General features: G+C 33.7%; 1 protein-coding gene across 4 annotated transcripts in view; it reads right to left on the bottom strand.

The window, feature by feature from the left end:
- The window catches only part of LOC111158523 (neurobeachin), a 672,328-nt gene that overhangs the window by 451,876 nt on the left and 193,255 nt on the right, over nt 1–27,197 (bottom strand). For all 4 annotated transcript variants that reach the window (XM_022520602.1, XM_022520603.1, XM_022520605.1 and 1 more), the window contains exons 18-25: nt 24,642–24,750; nt 18,221–18,302; nt 17,220–17,343; nt 16,203–16,395; nt 13,208–14,224; nt 11,269–11,486; nt 7,784–7,937; nt 1,235–1,243 (exon numbers count right to left, since the gene is read on the bottom strand). In XM_022520602.1, coding sequence (XP_022376310.1) covers nt 1,235–1,243; nt 7,784–7,937; nt 11,269–11,486; nt 13,208–14,224; nt 16,203–16,395; nt 17,220–17,343; nt 18,221–18,302; nt 24,642–24,750 — 1,906 coding nt within the window. The remainder of the gene's footprint in view (nt 1–1,234; nt 1,244–7,783; nt 7,938–11,268; nt 11,487–13,207; nt 14,225–16,202; nt 16,396–17,219; nt 17,344–18,220; nt 18,303–24,641; nt 24,751–27,197) is intronic.

Below are 27,197 nucleotides of genomic sequence, written 5' to 3'. Positions count from 1 at the left end.
AAAAAAAAAAACAAAACACCTCTTAAAACATTTCTTGAGCATAAGATGGGTAATACAAATGATAGGTGACTACTGCAAGCACTATATAACTAAACTCAATTTTAAATGGAGTATAAAATGTAACAACCTTTCTTCCTTCCATTTAACAGCAAAATAGTGTTAAAACCATTCTCTCTAAAATGAGCTTGAAAACAGACAAAAATCTGTTTTCAATTGTTGATTTATATTATGCCGATTCAGTACCCATGGTCTAAAGAAATAACTCATTACTTGGATTTCTTAACTACAGATTCCTTATTTCCTAGCACCTCATTGATATACAGCATTATTTCATAGCACAAATTAAAAATCTGTGATCACAACACAATAGTTTATATTAAAGAGCAAAAAAAAACCCAAAAAAACCAAGAACTCTTTTAAGTCTCAGTTAATAAAAGTGTCTCAAAATGGACTGGAAGATCTGGCCATTGCTTAGGTGTATCAAATATTCTCAACAAATCTTCAAAAATACTAGAAATCTAAAATATCTGTAGATGTATTCTCAAGGAAATTCATCATTTTGAATTACTCAAATTATAAGATTTATTTATTAGTTATCACTTTATTAGTTAACAGACTTATTTTCATGTCTTTTGTGGTCTACTAGGTCTAACCTTCAAAATATGCTTTCATTTTTAAATGACTAAATTATATCAGAAATTACTAACAAAATTATTAATCAGCCATGTAATTAGCCAAACTGTTATTTTTGACTAAACAAAATAAAATTTTAAAATAAAAAGCATTCTTAATAACATAAAAACCAAAAAGGGAGTTCTTAATTAATTCCATATAAAAGTAATTTATATTTTTATGAAGTGTTATATAAACATTATAACATATATTTAACAATAAAGATTACTCACATATGATTATTATTAAATCTTAAAATAATATACATCCCATCCAATTTCCTTTCATTGGAATCAATTAACATCTGACTGCATGTATGACTGAAATTTGTTTTCATTATATTAAAATAGTTTAGTCTAAAGTTTATTGTGAATAAGATAATAATTCATCAATGCATTGAGAGAAAAATCTTTTTAATGAATATTTTAAATATACCAAAGATATGTCTAATCCTAAAGATGGTATAGAAACTCAAAATATAACCAAGTCAAAAATTTTATAAATAAGCAAAAATAAAACTTAAAACTGAAAACCTGAAAATTACTTAAGTAATAATACTAACCTTAGAACCCTGGACATGCATTAGACAAAACAGACAACAGATCAAAAAAGTACAAGAAAAGGAAATTATTAAAATTAAATGAAAATACAATGTAAAATTGAAACACAAAATAATATATTTAAAAATTTTATTTAATTATTTTATTAGAAGCCAAGTTCTTAGAAGAGATATTCCTTTTATAAATTACATATGATTAAGATTAAATATCAAATATTTAGACTAATGTTTATTTTTTTCATTAGGGTAATTATGCCCAAATTTTATGTATATATATATAAAATTTGGGCATAATTACCCTAATGTATAAGTATATATATATATAGTTCATACACTAGAAATTATGCATATTCTATTTTATAAAATAAATATATATTCCTAGCAGATGCCTAAAGAAGCATTTTAATAAAAAAACAGATAAGATTTCTGTAAAAGCCCTAACTCAGTACTGGTTTCAGCAGAAATGACTTAAGGAAATAAACTATTTATACCAAACTTCCAGAATTTTCATTTAGGCATCATGTTATAATTTGTTTTCTAAAATATTTGGAGTCAAAGAATAAAATACTGTAGTGATTATAACTTAAAAAACATTTTTCTTTGCTAGAATAGAACTACTGATACACTAATCAGGCCTGCATGTGAACTAAGCTAATTACATAGATAATACACTAAATTTCAGAGTCTCAACTAAGAATTATGTTTAATATATTCAGAAGTTTGGCTAGAATTAAATTTCACAATAAAAGTTACCAATTTTCCTACTCTGATTTTTGACAACAAATATAAGTGAGCGTAAATTTCAAAAACAAAACAAAACAAAACAAAACACCATTTTCTTGGTACACTGTATAGGAAAATGCATAAAAGCCTCCTCAGAATACTACAGTATGTTCAGTAGTATGAGACAAAGGAAAAATTAATTTTTCCACATCTATTAACTCTACATTCTGATAATGGTAAGGAAATATAAACTAAAATTAAAACTTTATCATCATTTTTTGGACAGAAAATATTGCTCTTCTTTCATGATTATGAAACTATGAGGAAAGCCAGAAATATCAGTCACTACTATTTTTCTTAACAGACAAAATGAAACCATACCTGACCCTGAATTAAATTCTAAACAAACAGTGGTTTGGATGGTTGACCAAAATGATCAACTTAAAATCACAAAGTGATTATGCAATTTGTAGCTGGATCCATGTTCTTTGCTTCTCTTCATTTTTTTTTCTACAACTCCTTGCTTTCACTAATGACCAACTTGTATAATGTATAGAGAATAAAAGAAAGGGTTCAACTGACTAGTCATAGAAACACTAACTCTAAAAAATCAACAACAACAAAAATAATTCCTCTTTCCAAAACCAAAGATTGATCAAACTGAATACTAAGAAGTTTAAATTTTTTCCCTGGGTACTAAAGTTAAAACCATTGTTCTAATTTATAGAAATTATTTTGTAATTTATTTTCTATGCCACATAAGACTTAAATAGTCCAGGCAAAGCTAAAATTCCAAAAAGTCCTGCCTCTTCAATGAATATTAAGTTCAAGGTGTTCACTAATATTGCATGTGTATACATTTTTCCTTAAAGTTTCCACTGAAATGTTACTTACATTAATCTAAACTTTTCTCTTTTTTTGTTTTTAGTTTATTTATTTATTTTTAAAATAATTTTAAAAATATTTTAATAAACATATAATGTATTATTAGCCCCAGGGTTACAGGTCTGTGAATCGCCAGGTTTACACACTTTACAGCACTCACCATAGCACATACCCTCCCCAATGTCCATAATCCCACCACCCTCCCCCGACCCCCTCTCCCCCCAACAACCCTCAGGTTTGTTTTGTGAGATTAAGAGTCTCTTATGGTTTGTCTCCCTCCCGATCCCACCTTGTTTCATTTATTCTCTTCCTACTCCCAAACCCTCCGCGTTGCATATCCACTTCCTCATATTAGGGAGGTCATATGATAGTTGTCTTCTAATCTAAACTTTAATTGCATGACAATACTACAACAGCAATACACAAATGTTACCCCTAGTGGGAATTAGTATATTCATATGAGATCTCAGAGCAGAAAACAGACCACCACTATGCCAGTCCCACTGGGACGGCAGACAAAAAGACTATACCATGTAAATCTTTGCCATCAAAATAAATCACCCATTATAAATAAATTTGCCTCAAATATCCTATTTTAGAATTCTGAATATGGCAGATTATTTTACAAATGGGAAAATTACTCTATCATGACACAGTTCTGAATAAACAGTTTCAAAAAGAACTAAATGAAGGAAACATCAAGAGCCTCTTCTCCATCTAATGAGCTTTACACTTATTACTTATCCTAATTTTCACAAACTCCCTGTTAAATAAGCATAATTAACACTTTTTCATAATGAAGAAATTGTGAGGTCCTATCTAGTAAGTGGTAGAACCCAGATTAAAATACAGATTTATCTTGTGCCAAAATCCATATACTTTAATATTGAATCCTAACTCCAAAAAGATTATGTCTGAATCTGACTGATGATGGGAAACATGTTTGTTTTGATGAAAATGAAATTTCCATACTTATCTGTGATCCATACTTATACTGAGAAATGGGAAGGACATATTCCTAGGTTGAGCTTTGTATCATAATTTTTTTCAACAGAGAACTATAAAGAAAACCTAGCATTACCCTGTTTATGTGAACTGCTTATGACGTATGTGGAAAAAAAATCGTGTATTTTGGGGGGGATCCATTTCTGTGTTTTTGTTCTGTTCCATCGACTAAGCCTCTCTAAGATACCACACAGTCATGATTACTGCGTTTAATATACAATGATTCTTTCAAAAGTGTTTTAACTATCCCTTGTGAACTTTTTAAAAAATAGTCTTTATAACTACAAAAAATTTTGGTGGGATTTTGAGAGGAACTGTGATACATCTAAGTATCAATTTGGGGGCAAGTGTTACCTTTATTATGTTGAGTCTCCAACCCATAAACATGGTATAGTCTCCATTTATTTAGACCATTTTTGATTGCTTTTACCCATCTTGCATGCAGTTTTTGGAATAAAAATATCATATATTTATTGTTATATTTACAACTAAATATTTCATATTGAGCGATTACATAAGGTACCATATTTTAAATTCCTGTGTCCACATGTTTATTGCTAGTAGAAATAAATACAACTAATGTTGTTGTGCACCTTTCACCTTGGTAAAATGGAGAAAGACGACTACCTAGCATTCTACTTACCCTCTCAAAATTAATACAATTTCAACACTAGACATGTCAAATGCTACAAAAAATTAGCATGGCTGAATGTGAAAAGTTACATATCTTCTAATAGAACATAATGACCACAATGTTCAATGAAATTGTTTTAAAAATTAAAATTCTAAATTTCTAAAATTTCTAAATTTCTAAAATTCTAAAAATTCAAGTTCTTGTTTAGTAGGAAATAATGAGTTTATCTTAAGCCCTAACTATTGAATTTTCAATGGTCAGTAAATAAAGCTTTCCCACTAAAACATTATACTACAACACTTGTAATTTATCTGAGGATTATGCTCTACGTCAGAAGTCAGTAAACTATGACCCAGAAGTCACCCTGCCCCACTGCCTGTTTTTATAAATAAAGCTTTATTGAGACAAATCCACACATTCTGTTATGTAACTGTCTATGGTTGCTTTTGCAAAAAAGCAGAGTTGAGTAGTTGAGACAGATACCATTATAGCCCACAAAACTGAAAATAGTTATCATCTGACACATACAGAAAAAGTCTGCAAGTCACAGCCATCCATCATTATTCATATTTATTCATTAAATACACATCTGCATTATTCATAATGTATAAGTATTTTTAAAACTACACAAACCTAAACAAAATCATGAGATCACTCAAACATCAGTATCAAATGTTTCTAGGACTGAAATTATAATGGCATCTACATTACAGTGTTTCCTTTTGCTAACCTGTATACTGTCAATGCTTCCTTTTTCACTTTTGGATTTTTACAGGTTAAATCTACACCAAAAAGCTCTTTAGATATTCAGTTCTAATTTTCTTCTTTATTTGATCTCATCTTTCCCAACTTTCTCCCTCTACTACATTACAATTTTTAGCACAAATATTACACAATTAAGTAAAGAAAAACAATGCTCAGCAATCAGCACTAGTATGAAGTGGGACAAAACGTCTGGGTGTTTCTTTTAAGGAAGCCACTTACAACCAGCTGTTGTATAACCAGGCATAGGTACAATCAGCTAATGAACCAAAATGACAGAAATATAGAAATAGAAATAGAAATAGAAATAGAAATATAGAAATATAGAAATAGAAATAGAAATGAAAAAGATTTTCTACACCTGAATTCCTAAATCTGTTAAAAATATTCTAGGCAAGGGCACCTAGGTGGCTCAGTCAGCTAAGTGTCTGCCATCAGCTCAGGTCATGATCCCAAGGTTCCTGGGATTGAGCCCCATGGAGGGCTCCCTGATCAGTGGAGAGCCTGCTTCTCCCTCTTCCTCCCCCACCTCATGCTCTCCCTTGCTCTTGAATAAATAAATAAAATCTTTTAAAAAAAGGAATATTCTAAACAATAAGCAGTTTCAAACTGTAAAATACAGTGGTCTAAACTGTAAAGGTAATAATTTTGGAAGTCAAACCTCAAAATGTCAGTATCTTTATTATATATTCATTATAAAACAAAAAATAAGTAAATTTGGGGGGTGAAACAGTATGTAAATCATAACATTTATGGACAATTTATTTTGGTAATTTCCTATTATCTTTATCTTGATGAAGATCTTTTAGCTTAAAAAATTGGAAGATTATTTAGTAATACGAATATTCTAAGCCTATACAAATTTTAGTACTACTAATTTTATATAGGAGTCATTTTCAGTTCTGCACTAAATTTTAAAACAATATTATAAAATGAATTTCAATTCAACCTTTTAAAATTTCTTGATAACAAATGATTATTTAGAAAATATTAAAAATTTTTATATGATGAAGAAAAATGTCAGGAGAAAATAATGGTATTTTTCAGTTTTTAATGTGTAGAAGGGAAAAAGACCCTCCCTGTTTTAATATTAGAATGCATTTTGACAACAACTCTCGATTTACCTGAATTTGGGATAAATCACCAAGAGAAATCAGAGACTGAAGAGAAGGCATGGTAGGTATATTAATCTCACAGGATATCTACATTCTTCACATACCATCAACTATTTTTCTTCCAGGCTCCATTTCCTTGCTTAGCTGCTAATTTCATTAAGGCCCTAATAATGACGATCCATTTGCTGCTCTCCCTCTTGATCTAGATTTTGTCAACTTTTTGAATAAATTCATGGGTGAAATGAAAGTGTATGTGCCTGTGAGGGGGGAAAGATGTTGGGCATGCAATCTTTTGTTGCCAATCTTTAAATTTCAGTGATACTTTGGGGATGATGGCATTGAAAAAACTATAGAGAGAAAAGGAATCACGTAAGATAAGCTGGTTAATAATGTAATAAAGCTAGAGATTAATTTGGAAACACTGCTGCGCCAAGTAAAAGATATCTTAACAAAAGGGCCAGTTTCTCTGGAGAGAGTACTTTCTGGGCTCATGGATTAGTTTCCAGTATAGTGGCAGGAACACAATCAATACGCTAAACAGAGTTCTACATTCTTTCCTATCTGAGCAAGCAGCTATGGAGTCTTTTTTTAATATATATATAAATCAGAGATTTTTTTGAACTACAACTAAAATATAAAGTTAACAGTGACCTACTATATTTTAAACATATATAAGTAATGTTAAATGCCTTTCAAACTTATTAATAGATTTCCATGTTTTATCTAGAAAGACAGCTATACTTTTTAAATAAACGTTGAACTAGATAAAGTCAGATGCAAATGTTATTACAGTCCATATGTCTATAAAAAGTTGAGTTTTTTGAGGATTATGAAATTGTTCAGATAGCATAAAAATGGCATGTTATTTACATTTTTTTTCTGAGATGCCTAAGTTTTAAATAAGAATTCATTAAAATTAGGCTCCCTTTTAGAAGCAATTTGCTAGCTTCAAGATTAAATCTCAGAGAATAAGAATGTAGAAGTTCCACATATAGTTTAAAATAATACTAAGTTTAGAAATAATATTTCAATTCACATGAGGTTTTGCATATCTAATGACTTTTTTCTAAATTTAGATTTATGACTCTACTTACACAATAACCATGTGCTTGTATTTAGAATTTCAAGAGTAACAGAATAAAAATTTTAAATTCACCGTAATACGTATTTGAAGAAATAGTCAATATATAGAAAATAAAGTAAGTCACTTATAGTTATGGCTCTTCTTCAAAAGTACTCATCAAATCACCAGAGAAATGTTTCCATAAACACACATAGCTGAAACCCAACACTGACAAAAAGAAACGGGGAGAAGTTTCCTTAGGTGAATATGTCTCCTTAAAATCTATCCATTTACAACAGAAAACACTGACAGGCTCTAGTCAGGTAATTACAAAATACACCACTAGATGGAAGCAAAGTACTTACAGTTGGGGATGTAGCAGCAGAGAGCAAAGGTAAAATTCCTCCACAAGCAATAATGATGTTGTCTACCATTTGGGAAATGAGGTGAATTGTGTTATGTACAAAAATAATATTTTCATTGCTATTGACAAAATCCATTACAGACTTTGTGGAATGGCTAAAAGAGCAGAAAAACAAGACATAAATGAACATTTTCTTAGCTTAAGAAGTTAACTATAACATTTATAAAAGTGAAAAATGTTGAAGAGCTAGGCAAATTTAAAATGGAACTATTAGAAAAGAAAATAATTTAAAACTGAGATAGCATATTACCCAAAACTTAACATTCATCCTTGCAGAGTTGGGGGTATAGCTCAGTGGTAGAGCATTTGACTGCATCCTTGCAGAGTTTGTGTCCAAATGTATTAACTCATTAATGGGGGTTTCTGCTTTAAAAATAAGTGTGTTGACCAGATTTAGGTCAATTGATTTAAATTAGCTGAAGTTTATTTTCACAAAAGCTGGTTATTTTATGTTGAAATCAGTTTTCCTTATTTACCATCCTCAGGTAATCTAGAACAACTGGATAATTAACTCCAAGTTTACCTTTCAGGGAGTTTCTGTTTATCACCAGATTGCAGCCCCACCTGTGACCAGCCATACTAAAAATGTGTACTGCTAGTCACAGAAGTGACATGTTAGGGAAATATAAATAAATCAGTAAAAATTCAAGGACTTACTGAATAAAAAAATGAAAAAGATCTTAAAGGTCAGCAGTGCAGCTTTTCCATAAAAAACATGCAACTTAGATACCCAGAAAAATACACTGCTTTAGTTTGATGTCTGTCAAGAATATAAACTATTTTCTAATGGAAAAAAAGCGATTACTCCATGATCAATTGTTCTTTTTTGTTCAATTTTCTCAAATTTGGTCTATTTTCCAATTTTGAAGTTTCACTTTTTCCCCAACATCCCACAAACAGCTGTAGACGTGAAATGGTGTCCATGTGTCAAAGGGTCCGTCAAGGAAAGCTGCCAGTTGGTTTCCGTACTGATGCCAACAGCCAGTTCCGTCAACCAAAAGATTCAGTTTTAGGAAAGACTGAAAAGAAAGCTCATCACCCTATTTTTATAGGAAATCAGTGGTATCTGGTATGCAGTGGCTACTCCAATTTGGAAACAGGGCAAAGTGCTATAGGACTTAAACACTGTGACAGATCCAGTCAAGAAGATAGTGAAACCAACTGAGGCCTCATTCACTCCAAGGACTCAGCATTAGTTCACTAGGAGGTGTGTGGCCACTTTCTTCTCCTTGTGTGTGAAGTTAAGTAATGTTCACGGTATCTGCAATAAGGAAAAGACCTTCCATTGCTCATGATGCATCTTACTGACAGCAAAAATAATCAGTCATTCTTCTTTTCATATACATGACGGTGGCAAGAGGAGAGAACATGCTTGTCTAAGGATGCTTGGTTTGGATTTGGTTAAGGATAAATTCTCTGAAGACAAAGCATCAGCAACTGAATGGAATGCCAGATATCAGTTAATCTTTAGTGTAGCTGATACTCAATCTTCAGCATGATCAATTAAGTCAATTGATTCTCACTCCTTCCAATTGTAAACTATCATCTATAACATCTTAGATGTCAAGATGTTTACCCAATCCTAAAAATAAGTGCTATCTTTAAAAAAAAAATTAATTAGGGGCACCTGGTGGTTCAGTTGGCTAAGCATTTGCCTTCAGCTCAGGTTATGATCTCAGGGTCCTGGGATGGAGCCCTGCATCAGGCTCCCCGCTCAGTGGGGAGTCCACTTTTCTCCTTCCCCCTCTGCCCCTCCCTGTACCCGATTGTGCACATGCTCTCTTTCTCTCTCAAATAAATAAAAATAAAATCTAAAAAATTAAGTAAAATTCTGTTCAGGGAATTTTACGAGAGCTCATGAAAGAGAACAGAGACACATGGTATCTGTGTGCATGTTATGTTTCCATCCTATGTTAAAGGAAGGAAAGTGGACTAGCTCTCATTTGGGGACTACTAATATTGTAATTAGTAAGTTACAGTATACATCTCCACTGATAGTCATATTAATAGTAATGTATTTCATTGTATTCTAGTTTCCTTATTTAGTATCCATAGGTAATTTAGCATATAACAGCACTAGCAATGGAAAGACCATTGTTTCTATCACATAAGTAGACTAAGGACAAACTAATAAAATTTAGAAGTAAAAACATTCTATGGCAGACACTGATTGTTTTTCGATAATAGTTATTCCTTCTTCCCTGCCAACACAATCCAGATTTTGTTCTATTTTTGAGCTAATCAGGTATAGGAAAGGTTGTTCTTTCTCTAGTTAGTAGGTTACTAACCAGTATTGCTCTATATAAGCCAGTCATTATTACCCCATTTCCCCTTTGCTGGTGATTGACTGCTGGCACATGAGAGGTAAGGGGGAGATTTCTTGAGGAGCTTCTTTTAGAAAAGAAGAAGAGGGGGAGTAAGGAGTGGGAAAGGGAAAAAGTAGAGGAAAAATAGAGGAGGAAAGAACAGAGAAGAAGGAAAAGAAAGTGGGGAGAAGAAAAAAGAGGAGACAGAGGTGGAGGACGGAGAGGGAAAAAAGGAAGAGGAGAAATGAAGAAAGGGATGAAGGAGGAAGAAGAAGAGCCCCTGCCTTCTAGTTCGGGCAAGTTTCCTATGTTGAACTGGTGCTGGAAGGTGAATTAGCCACCTTGAATCTCAGAAGGAAAATTAAGAGAAGGAGAGAAGCCTCCTTCAGTCCAGAGAAGACCATGCTACTGACTGTTTAAATCAAGGACAGTGGGGTATTGCTACAGCTGTCAAATTCCTAATTTATGTGCATGCACATACAAATGATATACTCTCATAACTGCTTAATTTGTTGCATATTTGCTATTAGAAAATTAACAGAAAGTGAGGCAAGGTAATGATTTAACTTATGCAGACTTTGTTTTCCTTAAGTGATGATTTAATTTATGTAGACTGTTTCTTTAAGTGATTATATATGAAGTGATACTAACTACTTTAGGAGTAAAGGCTCTAAAAATAGATGCCATAAGGTGATCTAGATTTTATTTTAACACTATATGCTATAATCTTATTGCCAAGAATATATTTAGTATATGGTATTAATTTTAACAGAAAAAGAATAAAAATGTGGAAACAGCTTTGAACAAAAACTGAACCTTTCTATTGATATTGTTAAATCTCTTTTATATAGAGAATAGGCAATACCAGATTTCAAAATTTTGCTTTTTAATTGTCTAAAGCCTAAATTCTTGGATACCTTTGATATGAGTCCAAGGCCTTATAACCTTTGTGAAAATATTCATGTTTCTATATAAAATTTCAATGTTGGATTTTTAATAAGTTCAATTTTTGAGATTATTCAGTGATATAATTCCCTTATGGATCAACTGATGTCACTAATTTAAAATATTCATTTTCTTAAGTGAAAGCTGCCTTATTTAAGAAAAGAAATATTTCTACCTCCTCCAAACATGTACATCTGTTTCTAATGCAAACAGTAAGTCGGTGAGAAGTCGCTGGTGCATTGGAGACCATTTAAACTCAGGAATACGGAACATTGTAGTGCGTGGGCCTGGGCTGAACTGGCGCCGCTGTTCCTCAGTCATAGGCATTCCTCGAAATCCTAAATCGACGCGGAGATCTCTGTCCTGCTGTGTAATAGACCGGCCCTGAACAGCCTAGAGAAAGACAAGGTGAACTTTTGTAGACTGTGAAAGAACTGTCTCGTCTCAAAAAGAAAACAGCAAGTATAGTCAAGTGAGTGAGTGAGTAAAGATTTGCATATTACTTTTGTAAGTTAATATATTTTATATATATTAGTCATCTGGTGATTCCCTGGACAGAAACCTTTTTAAGCCGAAGAGGCCACTTTGATTACTTTTATTTTGCTGTTTCAAAAATTAGGCAAGGCATTCAAAGACCTCAGTTCCAACACCAAGGTTCACATTGAAAACCAAGTCCTCTTTACTCCTATTTATGGAGTCTACATATTAGACCACATTTCTTCCTTAGGAAAGAAAGCATATAACTCAAATTGAAATATACTGGATATATGTCATCAACTAACTATAACTGGAAACACAAGATTAAAAAAAATATTACTTGAACTGATTCAAGTTAATTCAAAAGTCTATTTCATTCACAATACTTCAATTTAGAAAAACAGTACATCTATTTGATAAGTTAGAAAACCAGAAAATGGCTACAAACTCTACATGAAAACCAGGCAAGCCCAGTGATGATCATGTTGAAAAACAATGCACCACGCTTTCCTTTCTTTTAAGTCTCCTAATGCAGTGTTTTCACTCCCTTCCAGTTATCACTGTGGTACAACTGCCACAAAAAATGGAAAATAGCATTCAACAAAAAAAAAAATTAAAATAGCCTTCCCATACACAGAAGATATTTTTTGTTTGTTTCTGTTTTTATTTTCCAAACACAGAATATAATACTATCATTAGAGTACAAAGAAAGGTATGGTTTACTCTTTATAATTCTAATGGAAACATGTTAATTTTGTCTTTGAGGACATTAAAGGTGAGTGGAAAACCTGGAAAACCACCAAAAAACAAATCATTAAGGGTTAAAGTATTTTTCAACTCTTAACCGTAAGCAATTTAGTCTAGAAAATAAGGAAGTAGTCTTAAAACTCAAAGCTCCACAATTAAAATTCATATCAGAAAACATCATCTATTTTTAGATTTATGCTGGTGAGGCCAGAACTGCAGCACTAACATTTCCTCACTGCCAGACCTAAGAGTCTTTAGTTTTCTCATAACAGATTCCTAGCCATGTCGTTGTAAAGAAAATTCTCACTGCTAATAACGCAAAATTTCTTAGCCAATTACCTACCTCACAGGGTGGTTGTGAGGATTAAATCTGAAAACATACAGCAAGCACAGTGCCTGGAACATAGTAGGCACTTGCTAAATAACAGTTCCCTTTTCCCTTCCCCTTCATTTATCAGTTCAATCTGGGCTCCAAGTCCTCTTTTCAGAACAAGGTTGGGTCTGAAGCTTAAAAGGTTAAAATTAATCAAGTATTCAGAATGAAGATCTTGAGTACAAAACGTGTAAATTTAGTCACAGAGTCGTAAGATATCAGAATAGGTAAAGCCCTAAAAGGTCATATTTTAATAGAGTAGAACCTCTTGTACTGTATAAGGAAATGCAGGCCCAGAGAGTTTCAGCCAAGTTACACAGACAAAACATGGCAGAGCTCGAAATACAATTCAGGTATCTTAAATGTCTCTACCACACTATTTGACTCCATATATTACTACAATACTATAATTAAGTATAAACATGGTGTAACTGGTAAGAAATGACTCTTACAGCTGTAGTGTTAACAACTTGCTACCTGTTCAATGCATTTTTAGAACTCATATAGGATAACTCACTTGCGTTGTAGCAGTGGTCTGGATTTTTCGGATTTCCTTTCCTGATTCCTTGCCATCGTCAGATCTCTCAGTGTCTGAAATTATACTTCCAGCATCAATATTTGGTACAATTTTGCTACCAGATGACTCAGTTTCCAGAGTTGTAGCAGTCATTTCAGCATACTCTAACCCTTTAGAGGAAGACGCTAAGTCTCTTTCAGAAATACTGCTCATTCCATCTGAAGTTGTATGGATTTTGAACTCTTTTTCTTCTATTATACTTGATGTACAACTTAAATCTACACTACCAGTCATGTGAGCAAGCAATCCAAGATCATCACTAACACCCAGATGTACTTGTGTATCCTGGATATTTGGAATAATGTGATTGCTAGAAAGTTCAGGAAGAAGTTTCTCCTCCTGTTTGGGTATTTTATCAAAGAGAAATGACGTACTACTATTAGGAAGTTCATCTTTCTCATCTGCTAATGTTATCAATGGACCATTATCCTTTTCTTCATTTTTTTTAATGATACCAACACTTCCATGTACATTGTTCTGGAGTTTTTCAACAGCAGCACTATACACATTATCCAGCAACGATTCAACCTCCACAAGGGCACCATTTTCTCCACCGACTAAAGTCTCCGGTGATAAATCCATATCATCGAGCTTTACTTCTGTTGCTTCTACTTTCTCTGCTTTTATATCAACTAAAAGATCATGCACTTCCACGTGTACACCACTTCCCGGTCTATCTGAATTTCCAAGAATATCATCTGGCACTTTTGTTGACATGAGCAAGTCTCTAGTATCTGTGCTGACAGGGTAATCTGTCTCACTTTCTGGACTCTGGCTTTGTGAAAGATCTTCTATCTCTCGAATTTCCATTCCACCTTTTGCTCCTGTAGTCTGTGATGAAAGACCAGAGATGGTGCTCACATTCCCTTTTTTTCCCTTTTTAATGTTTTCCTCCTCTTGTCTCTGATATTCTTCATACATTTTGGCTAGGTATTCCTTATGTGCTTCATAAGTGACCTTAGGAATAAGTGAAAAAATTAAGGCATTTTATATACATACCGAGAAGAAAAAAAAATAGAAATAAAGTTATGATAATAGAAAAAGTATCAAAATTTTAAGATTTCAAAATGTAGTACATATTAATTTTAAGATAAGTTCTATTAAGTAATTGGAAATAATCATCAAAAATAGATATGACTTATTATATGACCTGTAAACTAGCAAAATTAAAATTTTAAGTACAGCAATCTTTTCTTCTAGATTATGTCAATGTTACCCTAACCAATGTTACTCTAACCTAATATGTCAGTTGAACTCTTACATATTTGAGTTCAGCTAAAACAGAAAATCAGCTAATAATATATAATATCCAAAGTACTATTGCTATATCAATTTTCAGCATCTATTACTCACATGTGTGTCTATTTCCAACATAGTCTTAAAACATTTAAGACTTTTTAAAAATCACATATCTATAAATATATACATTTTAAACTGTTAAAACATCACAATTTTATCTTTATATAAGCTACTTTAATTGGTTACTTTACATAGACTTGTTTAAAAATAATTATGATATATATTTTTTCACAAAAATGCAATGTTTTTTCTTATAAAATACTACTTTAAAATTTGTTAATGTAATGATAAAAGGTGCCAATATATTGTAATATGTAAGTTTTAACAGAAATAAAAAAGCTCTTCTAAAATTGAAAACAATAGGGGCGCCTGGGCAGCTCAGTCTGCCTCCAGCCTCAGGACATGATCCTGGAGTCAAGAGATCTAGCCCCTACGCAGGCTCCCTGCTCAGCAGTGAGTCTGCTTTCCCCTCTCCTCTGCCCCTACCCCTGTTCATGCTTGTGCCCTCACTCTCACTCTTTCTCTCTCTCGCTCACTCTCAAATAAGTAAGTTTTTAAAAACTTAAAAATAAAATTGAAAATAATAAAGTTCAAAATCTTTCCTTATAGGTACACATTATACTGACATATATTTAAATGAGAATAGGATTTTAGGTTGAGAGGGATCTTCCTTTGAAGATTATCTTGAAACCAAACCCCCTTTACTTTACAGAAGAGGAAATCAAGTCCTGAAGTGGGGGCTAACAAACTATGACCCATGAACCAGATGTGCTTTTTACCTGTTCAGTAAGTAAAGTTTAATGAGAACACAGCCATACTCAGTTTTCTACATACTGCCTATGGCTATTTTCACACTACATGGCAGAGTTAAACAGTTGCTTCAGAGGCTGTACAGCTCCCAAAACCCAAGATATTTACTATCTGTACATCTTAAAAACATTAAAAAAATTTTTTCTAATCCTTGCACAAAAGGACTAAATGCATTTTCTAAAGTCACAAAACTGAACTGTGGCATAGACTTAGAGTAAAAGCCAAACTTCTAACACCCATGCTTTTTCTATGGCTCCACATAATGAGAAATGTTATAGAATATAAAGTGCACAATTGTTTATTGTAACCCACTACTCTTTCTTACCAAGATCAGATAACATTTAAAATATAGATATACAAATTCTTAGAATTAAAAAGAAAAGATAATGCAATTAAAAATACCATTAAACTTAAATACTTAATTATGATTCACTTGGAAATAAAGGCAATTTTTGACTACTTTTTTAAAGTCTTAAAACATATATTTCAGAGTATATTTCATGAAAACTCTTTTAAGAACCAGTAGGTATGTTTTAGGTAAAAGAGCTATTGACTCAGACTCAAGCTATAAAATAAAGGTGGGGTAATTTGTGGGGTCTAAAATTCCTAATTCATAAACCTGGGGTTTCAGTTAAATTATCTACAAAACATTTCATGCTCTAACAGTTTATAAATGGAGAGAAAATAAAACCAAAAACAAGAGAGAAAGGGGAGATAAAGGAATGGGCCATGAGGTAAATTGTCCACAAGATGGCACCAGAAGAGTGTTTACAGACATTCAAACTGCAGCTGAAACACAGATCTAAAATACTGAATCTCTTGTTACCTTGGAATGGGCTATTGAGAGCGTATCCACCCAGACTCTCCATCCTCCCCATTCATATTTTATTGCATGGTACAACAGAATTCGGAAGATATTGTAGACCATCTCGGTAATCTTCTGTTCCTCAGAATTTTTAGGATTGATATAGCCAAGAGAAAACATCCAATCCTGCCATACTGAACACTGCAATAAGCATCTAGTGGGGAAAAAACTCATTAAAAACATCTAATTTATATTAGAATTTACTATTTTGAAATTTAGATAGTGAAAATATGATCTGACCTAGATAAAGTAAGGTGCACAGTCATTCTGCACATTCTATTTTCTATACCTAGGAAGATTTCCTCCCATTTTTCTACCTGGAAAAATCCAAATTATCATTTCAAATTGGTTTCCTAACACTCCCAGTCAGATTTAGCTACTGTTTCTCTACTCCCCATCACATGTACCACTCACAATGCACTTAATACATTATATATTAATCACTGTTTTATTACCTTCCCCAATAAATTGTACCAAGACTATATACTAAGATAACCTGTGCAGCGCAGTGCTTTATATGTACTACTCAATAAGTATTCGTGAAGATAAAGACTCACGAAGCCACCGTAGCCTTAGATTATACCCCATGTCTTAGCTAACCAGCTCAAAACTGCATGATAACAATCAGTTATCAGACAAAAATTGAGAGAAGCATAGATGAATATGAACAAATCCAACTTGATTACAATAGATAGTTATCACCAAAAGGAATGGTGAATTTTAAATAAGGGTTTGTGAAAATGTATATTTACCGACACAATTAAAAAATAATACCCACATAATCACATAAAAATATAATAATGAATATAAATATAATGAATGTTGATTATATCAAAGAAACATAAAATGCCGTTTCTGATAATTACAATTATTTAGCAATATGGGAAAAATTTGAAAACATATTTTGAAAGAGACTGAAAATAAAGGCGAGAATATCATTACAGAACAAAGTTTTGTTATGGTATTGAAACTGCTTACCTTCTATTTTCACGGCTGTTACTGAAAAGTTTTATCATATCAGATAAAAATAAACGACGAACTTCCATCAGTTCTGGACTTGGTGTAGAATTTTTTAACAGAGTTGCCACCACCTTAAGAATCACTGTGAATGAACAACAACAACAAAAAAGAAGTCAAGACTTATAACTGCATCATAACTTCCCCTTAAAAAGTTTTACTCATTTTCAACTTAGCCTTATGATAAGTGAGTTATAAGTATCATGAACTATGGCAATCACCAGTTATGCAAAGTTTTGATTTAGTTTTCCATGTTACCATGTTACTATTGCGTTACAATAAAGAATGTTTGGCTAGCTTCAAAAAATAATAATTACAATAAAGAACATTTGGCTAGTATCAAAAAATAAGAAATAAGCTGTGGTGAGGGATGTGGAGAAAAGGGAACTCTCATGCACTGCTGGCGAGAATGTAACTTGGTGCAGCCACTGTGAAACACAGTATGAAGGGCCCTCAAAAAATTAAAAATAGAATTATCTTATGATCCAATGATTCCACTACTGGGTACTGACCCAAAGAAGATGAAACCACTAATTCTAAAAGATGCATGTACCTCTGTTCACTACAATATTATTTACAATAGCCAAGGTATGGAACCAACCTAAATGTCCATCAGCAGACAAAAAGATGTATATACACACAATAGAATATTAGTCATTAAAAAGAATGAGATCTTGCCTTTGCAACAACATGGATGGACTTAGAGGGTACTATGCTAAGCGAAAAATGCCAAGTACCGTATGATTTCAATTACGTGTGGAATCTAAAAAAACAACCAAAAAGAAATGGACTCATAAATACGCAAAACAAACTTGGTGGTTGTCAGTTGAGAGGAGGGTAGAGAGATGGGCAGATGAGAGGTGAAGGGAATTAAGAGCTGCATACTTCCAGTTACAAAATAAGTCATAGGGATGAAAAGTATAACTTAGGAAATATAAGGGAAAAAAATGCTGTTTGCTCACTTGGATTCTGAATTTTCACTGTAGAATCTGGCTCTGGATGTGGTTTGTGTACAACTTGAGTACATACTTGCTCTGTCAAGATCTGAAAGATGAAGAATTTGAATTTCATTGAGAAAATAATTTAAAATCATTATTTCAAAATACACAAAGAATCTGCAAGAAATGTCAATTCTGTCAAAATCAAATGAAATCTTCTTCTAAAGTGTCTTCCAGTAATTCCACATCTTCTTTAACTCTTTAGTTTCCAAATTCTGTTTATTATGGATAAAGACAAAAAAGAACCAATACCTATAGTAGGAAGGATTATTAGGAAATCCAAAAATTTATTGTTTGAAATATCTTCACAGTGTACTTCCTTAATATACTTAAACTATGAGTTGTAAACATTTGACTCTTTATGTCATCATTAATTTTAAAAAACTTAGAAAATAAGTAAATTTTAAAAATAATGTATGATCCGGGGCGCCTGGGTGGCTCAGAGGGTTAAAGCCTCTGCCTTCGGCTCAGGTCATGATCCCAGGGTCCTGGGATTGAGCCCCGCATCGGGCTCTCTCCTTGGTGGGGAGCCTGCTTCCTCCTCTCTCTCTCTCTCTGTCTGCCTCTCTGCCTACTTGTGATCTCTCTCTGTCGAATGAATAAATAAAATCTTTTTAAAAAAAAAAAAAAAAGAAGGAAAAAAAAATAATGTATGATCCTGGGTCCTAACATCAAAATGAAGTGTGGGAGAGGAAAAATCTTTATTAAAAATGTGGCTCATTGCCATTTACCCATGAATTTTTCTTTAAACTTTTTTCAAAAACAAAATGACAAAAAGTTGACCAAATCAAAAATAAAATTCTAAAACATTTTTTAAATTTTTCCACTAAAATGCAGTCTCTATGAGTGCTGGATTCTTATACATCGTTTTTACTATTATATTCCTAGCAATCAGCACGGTGCCTTACACAGTGCCAATACTCAAACATTTATGAAATTTAAGCATGGATAACTGAATTATATATAAATAATGAATATGTGACTTTTTACTGTATTTTAGGCTTTATCTTGTATATACCTCTATTCCTGCATATATAAAAAAAATCTAATGGGACTATACTTAATAAAGATGTAATTTTATATTAGTGATTTAATTTCCTGTTTAACTTAACATACTAAGTTCTGAATGAAACTTTGGGTTCACCCCAAGGTAAGGTAAAAAAATCTGTGAATAAACCATAAAAGTTAGTTGAGAGCCTAGTTGTACCTAGCTATTTTGTAAAAGTTGGGGATGGAGAAAAGTAAATGAGCCAGAGATGATCCCATCTGATTAGAAAAAGACCATAACAGCAGTGGCATTTTTCTGACCTTTCCGCTCAGACTTGAGAAAAAAGAAGAAAAAGAAGAAGATAAGAAACTGACTTATTACATATCAGGGATGTTTATCAAAAAGGTATTGACTTGAAATAAATACTAACCTACTACTAAAATGATAAATATAGACCATAAGGACCTCCTTCACTCTCATGAAACACTTTGTTGTTAATACCAAACAGGGCCTCAGAATTTTCTCAACAGAGCACTACAGACATGCACTACTAATTAGACTGAACTGACACATGGGACAGAAATTTCTTTGAAAATCCAAAGAATCTGAAAATGCCAAAGAACATTCAGCGGTTGGTATATGCTTACAAGGTTTTCCCATTGATCTGCCCAAAAAAGCACTGGTGTGGACCTACAGCTGAGCAGACAAAATCCCTAAAATTCTGGTTATAGATCGATACAAAATAAATGTAGACAAGCTTGGAAAAGACTAAGCCATACTCTTCCATGATAGAGAATAGTCAAAACTTACTCACCCCAAAAAGAAGAAACCTCATTATACAGAAAACAAAAATTATCTCAAGGAATCTACAGTTTTACATTTTCCTTTTTAAGTTCCTATTTGATCTTCTAAAGATGAGGGTAACAATTGCCTTGCCTATCTAATATAAAACTGCTAGGAAGATCAAATAAGTAAGGCTCTACATGTGAAAAGTATTTTGAATACTATCACATATTCACATAAAAGCTTTTTTAAATTACCAAAACATATTTAGAAACTCAATCCAGCATGTATTTAAAAGAGCCCTTTATGTGTCCACACTCTGCTACATGTTTGGAATGAGAAACGTAGTTGCTGTATTTCAAGAATCAATTACTTAATTAATACTCCAGAGACAGGCAAAAATATATGCTCCTGTTAAATAATAAAACATGATAGACTGTCATTAAGAACCTATGTGAGTTTTTAAAAGGGAGAGGGAAATAATGAGATATAAATAAGAAGAGATGAATATAAATGTAAACATTTTAATGAAAGGATATGACTAAAAGATGGGCCACGGAGGTTTGACTGGTATTGATTAGAGATACACACAGGAAGTAACCCCAGCCCCTAAAAAAACAAAATAGTACAAAATGGACAGAGCCACATATGGACATGAAATCCTTCAGAGCACATCTCAATTCACATTAGCCACATTTTAAGTGTTCCGCAATCATCTTTACATCTTTTATACAGTGTTGTCTGTTATATACTGTCAAAAGGTCTAACTCACTTTGTCCTTTAATATTGTCACTTATTGGGGCACCTGGGTGGCTCAGTGGGTTAAGCCTCTGCCTTCGGCTCAGGTCATGGTCTCAGGGTCCTGGGATCGAGCCCCACATCAGGCTCTCTGCTCAGTGGGGAGCCTGCTTCCCCCTCTCTCAGCCTGCCTCTCTGCCTACTTGTGATCTCTGTCTGTCAAATAAATAAATAAAATCTTTAAAAAAAAATATTGTCATTTATTCTACTATAGGTATTATCAAATGTAGAATTTTAAAGTGCACAGTGACACTGAACTTGTCTTAATGGCCTTCTAAAAACTTGGCAAAAACCTCATCTTCTAAAATATCATTATCAAAACCATAGGTTTGACATAGTTCTTTATTATTTCTGTACTTGATTTTATGTTTTTCTACTGTTGTAGTGATATTTATTTTGACACATTGTTTGGGGTTAAGGTCATTTCCCCAAACTAAGACAGAAAATGAAAGTAAAAAGAGCTTTCAAACTGAAGATTATCAACCAAATGCTTCTTGCCAGGGGTGTAGGTCCTGGTTGATGCTCAAAAGGGTTCAAACTCATTCAGGCTGCAGGTTTTGAGGCTGAGTATTCTTTTTATAGTTAAATTTCACTTACTATGTTAATGAGAATTAAGTTTAAACCTATAACGAGTGTTAACTTTCTGCAACCAGAGGCCACCGTCCAAAACAGTGTAGTCTGTTAACTTTGTGATCTAGAATTAGTCATCCACTATCCTGTCTGATAACATAATGTTTATGTTGAAGACCCTTTCCACTTTTTTATGGGATCAACAGTGCTACCCAATCATATCATAATCATTTTTCTTTTTTTATTTTTTGTATACTTATGTTAATTTTTCTTTTTGGAGTATCATAATTTAGTCCATCTTTCCAATTAACCATGATTATTTTTCTACTTTAAAAGTATATATTGCCAAATTGGTCAGAGACCTTGTAAGTCAGTTCCTTCATCTGCATCATCTAACATCCAGTATCAGGAGATCCAAACTTATCCAGATTTCTCCAACTGAGACATGGAATTAGCAGCAGTTTGGCTTTGTAGAATATCATTAGAGACTAAAATCTGGACACTAAGAGAGTGCATAGGAGTATAGATGGTAGGTAAAAATGCTGCTGCACTTGCTGTTGAGCCGCCTTCAGGAAGACTAATAGAAATATGTGTGTACACACACACACACACACACACACGCACACAGAGGGCATTTTCCTTAAGGTTAAGAGTACATAATGTTTTCAAATTTGACATATTACATTGTTATGCTACATTCCTATTTTAATATAAGGTTTCACTGACTACCAAGACTTTCTGCTCTACTGATACTAATTGGTCAAAACAAGCAGAGGGTCAAAAATGTAGACAAAAAATGATTTAAAAAACATGTATACGAATCATTAACCAAGGGATTTGTCTAAAAAAACCAAGATAGAAACACAGATAGAGCTCTAATCTGATAATGTAGCAAGGTTTTGATTCAGAGGACTTTAATGTTGTCCACTGAAGGTAGACACTGTCGTTTTTGGCCTTATAGTATGAACTGTGCCTATTTTATGACAATCTACTAGTGGTGAGACAGAGCAAATTGTTCAACCTGTGATTCTCAGTTTGTCTGTTTAAAAAGGCAAGAAAAACAACCCAGTTTCAGAGGGTTGTTGTAATGATCTGAGATAATGTATATAAAGTATTTATACCAGAGTGACTGTCACAGGAAATATACCCTCAAAACAGTTACTGTTATTAGGGAAATATAATATCAGAATCAAGATGCTTTGCATAGGGTAGGCGTTTCTATTCAGTTCTGTAGGCCAAATATTGGAGCAATACTAAAAATCTACTATTACTCACAAAAGCTGGGTTCTAGGGGATAAGAGTTTATAAATCATGTAATCAGAGGAATAATAGACATAAAGTTACAATATTAAGCTTAGAAATCAGAGTAGCCAAACGAGTTTTTTAATTTATCTAAAAGGCAGCCACTCTTAAATTTACTGATGATAACAGAAAACAGAAAAATGATGAAATAAAAGTGAAGCAATGTGAATCTGGGGTCAAAATATTATTCTGGATACCATCTGTTTTTTTGTTGTTTTTTTAATTTTTTATTTCTTTACAGCCTAACAGTATTCATTGTTTTTGCACCGCACCCAGTGCTCCATGCAGTCTGTGCCCTCTCTAATACCCACCACCTGGTTTCCCCAACCTCCCACCGCCCGCCCCTTCAAAACCCTCAGATTGTTTTTCAGAGTCCATAGTCTCTCATGGTTCACCTCCCCTTCCAATTTCCCTCAACTCCCTTCTCCTCTCCATCTCCCCTTGTCCTCCATGCTATTTGTTATGCTCCACAAATAAGTGAAACCATATGATAATTGACTCTCTCTGCTTGACTTATTTCACTCAGCATAATCTCTTCCAGTCCCGTCCATGTTGATACAAAAGTTGGGTATTCATCCTTTCTGATGGAAGCATAATACTCCATAGTGTATATGGACCACATCTTCCTTATCCACTCATCTGCTGAAGGGCATCTTGGTTCTTTCCACAGTTTGGCGACCGTGGCCAGTTTTTGTAAACAGATACAGTGCAGTTTTATTGGACAGCATGCTCATTTGGTTCATATTGTCTATGGCTGCTTCTGAGCACCACCTGCAGAGATGAGCAGTTCCACAGACACCACATAGCCTGCTGCTACAGACTGCAAGTTTGTATCCCCACAAATTCCTCTGTTGAAATCTAATCTCTGGTGTGATGGTATTAAAAGATGTGGGGTCTTTTAGGAGGTGTGTAGGGCCACAGAGCCCTCATTAGGAAACCTAAGAACTCCCCTGACACTTCTGCCATCTGAGGACATAGTGAAAAGACGGTTTGTGAACCATGAAGTGAGTCCTCACCAGACACCAAATCTGCCATTGCCTTGATACTGGACCTGTTAGCCTCTAGAACTGTGAGAGAAAACTTCTGTTGTCTATAAGCCACCCAGTGTATAGTATTCTGTTACAACCCAGACAAACTAAGACTACCACAAAGCCTAAAATATCTATTATCTGGCCCTTTACCAGAAAAGGTCACCGTCCCCACCTATGATAAACATTTGGCTTTCTGTATTTCATAGAAAATAGTGAGGTCAAGTTTATATGGCCATCTCTTAGAAATGGTGAGAAAAGGATTTCTGAATTGAAATGATGAGATCTATAGCTTCCTTCCAGATAGTGCTTTTTACAAATCATTTTTACCTACAGTATAACCCACTATCAACTCAAGGTTAATGTTGGTAATTGCAAAGGAGACAGAGATGAAAAGAATCAGCAGAGGGCAAGGGAGAGAACTAACATATAATACATAATGGGTGTGATTCATGTGAGAAAAGCTCTGCACAAAGTCAATCAGCCAACTCACACTCAAAGAAAAGTCCTTGGACCAACACAAAAAGATTGGCAAATAAATGTACATGAATATGTTTTAAAATAAAAATTTTAAATGTAAGTATGTGTTCATTAAAAAAAAAAAGTTACTGGCTTTTTGATTAATCAACAACGTGATCCCAATTACATAGAAGCTTTCCACTAAATACATTTTATTTTTTCTTTCCAAATATTTTATTTATTTATTTGAAAGAGAGGTCACAAGTAGGCAGAGCATCAGGCAGAGAGAGAGGGGGAAGCAGGCTCCCTACCGAGCAGAGAGCCCAATGCGGGCTTGATCCAGGACCCTGAGATCAAGACCTTAGTCGAAGGCAGAGGGTTAACCCAATGAGGCACCCAGGTGCCCCTCCATTAAAAACATTTTAAATTATCATCACACATTTTTTTTAAATTTTACCTCATAAAGTGTGTTGTATGTAGTGACAGTCACAGTGTTTGTATGCAACATCAGCCTTTCTCCAAGAAGAGTGAAAAGACTATGAGTATGCATAATTTCCACTTTTCTCCTGGAGAAAAAGGGGGGAAAAAAACCAAAAAACTATGAAATACATTGTATTTTCTAATCACATGACTTTGGGATAAAAGTACAATCTATTAAGCAGATATAGAATCATACAGGTAATTATTTTTACTAACTTCCATCTACCAAAAACAAACCAGTTTATACCACAGCTATCTTCTAAAGTTATAAAAATACTATTTAAACACTTCTTAAATAAAATGTAAAATATACAAATTATAAATTATACAAATGTTGACAGCTATTATTTTCAGATTTCTTATTAACTATTTATGAGTTATTTTTATTAGGTTAAAACTACTGGTTTCCCCTAACAGAGACCAAAGAATTTTTAAATCCTTTCCGTCTAAATATAAGTCTATAAAATAATCTGTGATAAGTTTTAATATCAAGAATTTAAAATTATGGCTAAAAATGAGTACTCCAGTTTGATGTTGGGATTACACAGCAAAGTAATACAACAGAAGTAAAGGGGACTCATTATTGCTTGTATTTGTGGCCTGCCATTGGATTTAAAACCAAACAAAGAAAAAATACCAAAAAATTTTCTTAGTTACTTACTATTCGTTCATTTAACTGTCTCCCCCCTACCCCCAACCCCCACTAAATCCATAAATAGGATAGAAGGCTCTACTAGAGGCTTTCTGCAACACTTGGCTCTAGTTCAGGGAATTGCTATATGCCTCTCATTTGTATTACTGTCACAGAATCCAAGATCTGATCTTCTTGGCTCTCAACCCGAGATATTTCATTTATTACCTTGATTTTTCTATTGTTCCCTGTTCAGATCTGGCAAATACGACATAAGCTGCCTAGTATTCACCAATTCTTATTCCTTTCTTCCTGAGTCCAAAATTGTACTATTAATTTCAGCCTCTCTTACAGCCAGGTGTGACCATTTAACTGAGCTTTAGCCAATGGAATGTGAACAGAAAAGTCATGAACCATTTTCAGGCCTGGTCAATAGAATAGCACTCATGCATGTCTTCCATGCTCTTTCCCCAAGGCAGAAACACAGGAGCCACATGATGAAGACAGCGAGGCACAAGATGGAAGCAGTAGCCTGGGTCTCTAAATCACAGCTTGCAAGAAAATTGCCTGCTAAGTAATACCCATTTAGATTTTCAGTGAACAAGAAAGAAACTACTAGTGTGATAAGTAACATTTCATTGTTCGTCTGTTAGAGCAGCCATTGTTACCTTAATTAATACAGAAATCAAATAATCAACCATATATCTGGATATGACTCACCTGGAAATCCCCTCTTCTAAGATCAGTCTCCAAGCTCCATGCTGCACAACAAAAGACACAAGGCAGCTGTCTCCCCTCACCTACTCCTCCTCAGTCCAGGAAGGGAAACAGCAAAATAACCTAAACCCAAAGCTTAGGCATTTGTCTTGTGGCTGTGTTTGCAAAACACTTAATAAGTAAGATTTAAAAAGTCAACTGGTCATAAAAAAATAAACCAGGACTAATGAATACTATGGGATTATAGAGGGGAAGGTTTTATTTCTCTTCTAATTCAAGCTACACCCAAGGCAAGGAGAACTTAAACTTTAATTTGCTCCTAATCCAGAAAGAAGAAAAAAAAAAAAAAAAGCCAAAGAGTATTCTTTAATATATCTCTCTGATACATGAAGCTGGTAAAAGTTACCCAAATTAGGCTATGTGGAATAGCCTAATTAGGAATTTACAATAATCTCTTACCTGCACCAGTACAGTTTCAGCTACTAAAAAAAATCCATGCCCTCCGGATTATCTCCCACAGTGTAAATATTTACAGAACAGCTATACTCTAGGCCTTGCAGGGTGGGGGTGGGGTGGGAGACTTGAAGAATGCTCTGCATATACCAGAGAAGAGATGGATCAGCTTCCTCCTGCAGTTTGCTTTAAAACGATGTTTACCAGTAAATTTTGCTGCACGGCAGTCAAAAGATAGCAAAAAATGCCATCCATTATCTCGGACAGAGTGTGGGTGTGCTATCACATGATTTTGTTTCCCACAGAAACCCTATGCATTCAGCTCTGAAAAGTTCAATAGGGCATATATGAGAGAAACTAACATCCTGACCCTACTTAACTTTAAGACCTAAACAGACTTCAGGCCTATTTGTCCACCTCTGAATTTTATGCAATTTCTGTCCACTCAGATTAAGAATGTAATCTTTTTTTTTTTTTTAAAGATTTTATTTACTTATTTGACAGAGAGAGATCACAAGTAGGCAGAGAGAGAGAGAGAGAAGCAGACTCCCTGCTGAGCAGAGAGCCTGAAGCAGGACTCGATTCCAGGACCCTGAGATTCCATGACCCAAGCCGAAGGCAGAGGCTTAACCCACTGAGCCACCCAGGTGCCCTGAAGTTTTGTGTTTTTTTTTTGTTTTTTTTTTTTTTACAAAGGCTAAACTTTTAATCTCATACAAAGTACACATTTAT

The sequence above is a fragment of the Enhydra lutris genome, unplaced genomic scaffold, assembly GCF_002288905.1.
Source record: "Enhydra lutris kenyoni isolate GAN:26980312 unplaced genomic scaffold, ASM228890v2 scaffoldscaffold60, whole genome shotgun sequence".
Lineage (NCBI taxonomy): Eukaryota > Metazoa > Chordata > Mammalia > Carnivora > Mustelidae > Enhydra > Enhydra lutris.
The sequence above is the reverse complement of the archived record's forward strand: the minus strand, read 5'-3'. Positions and strand labels throughout refer to the sequence as shown.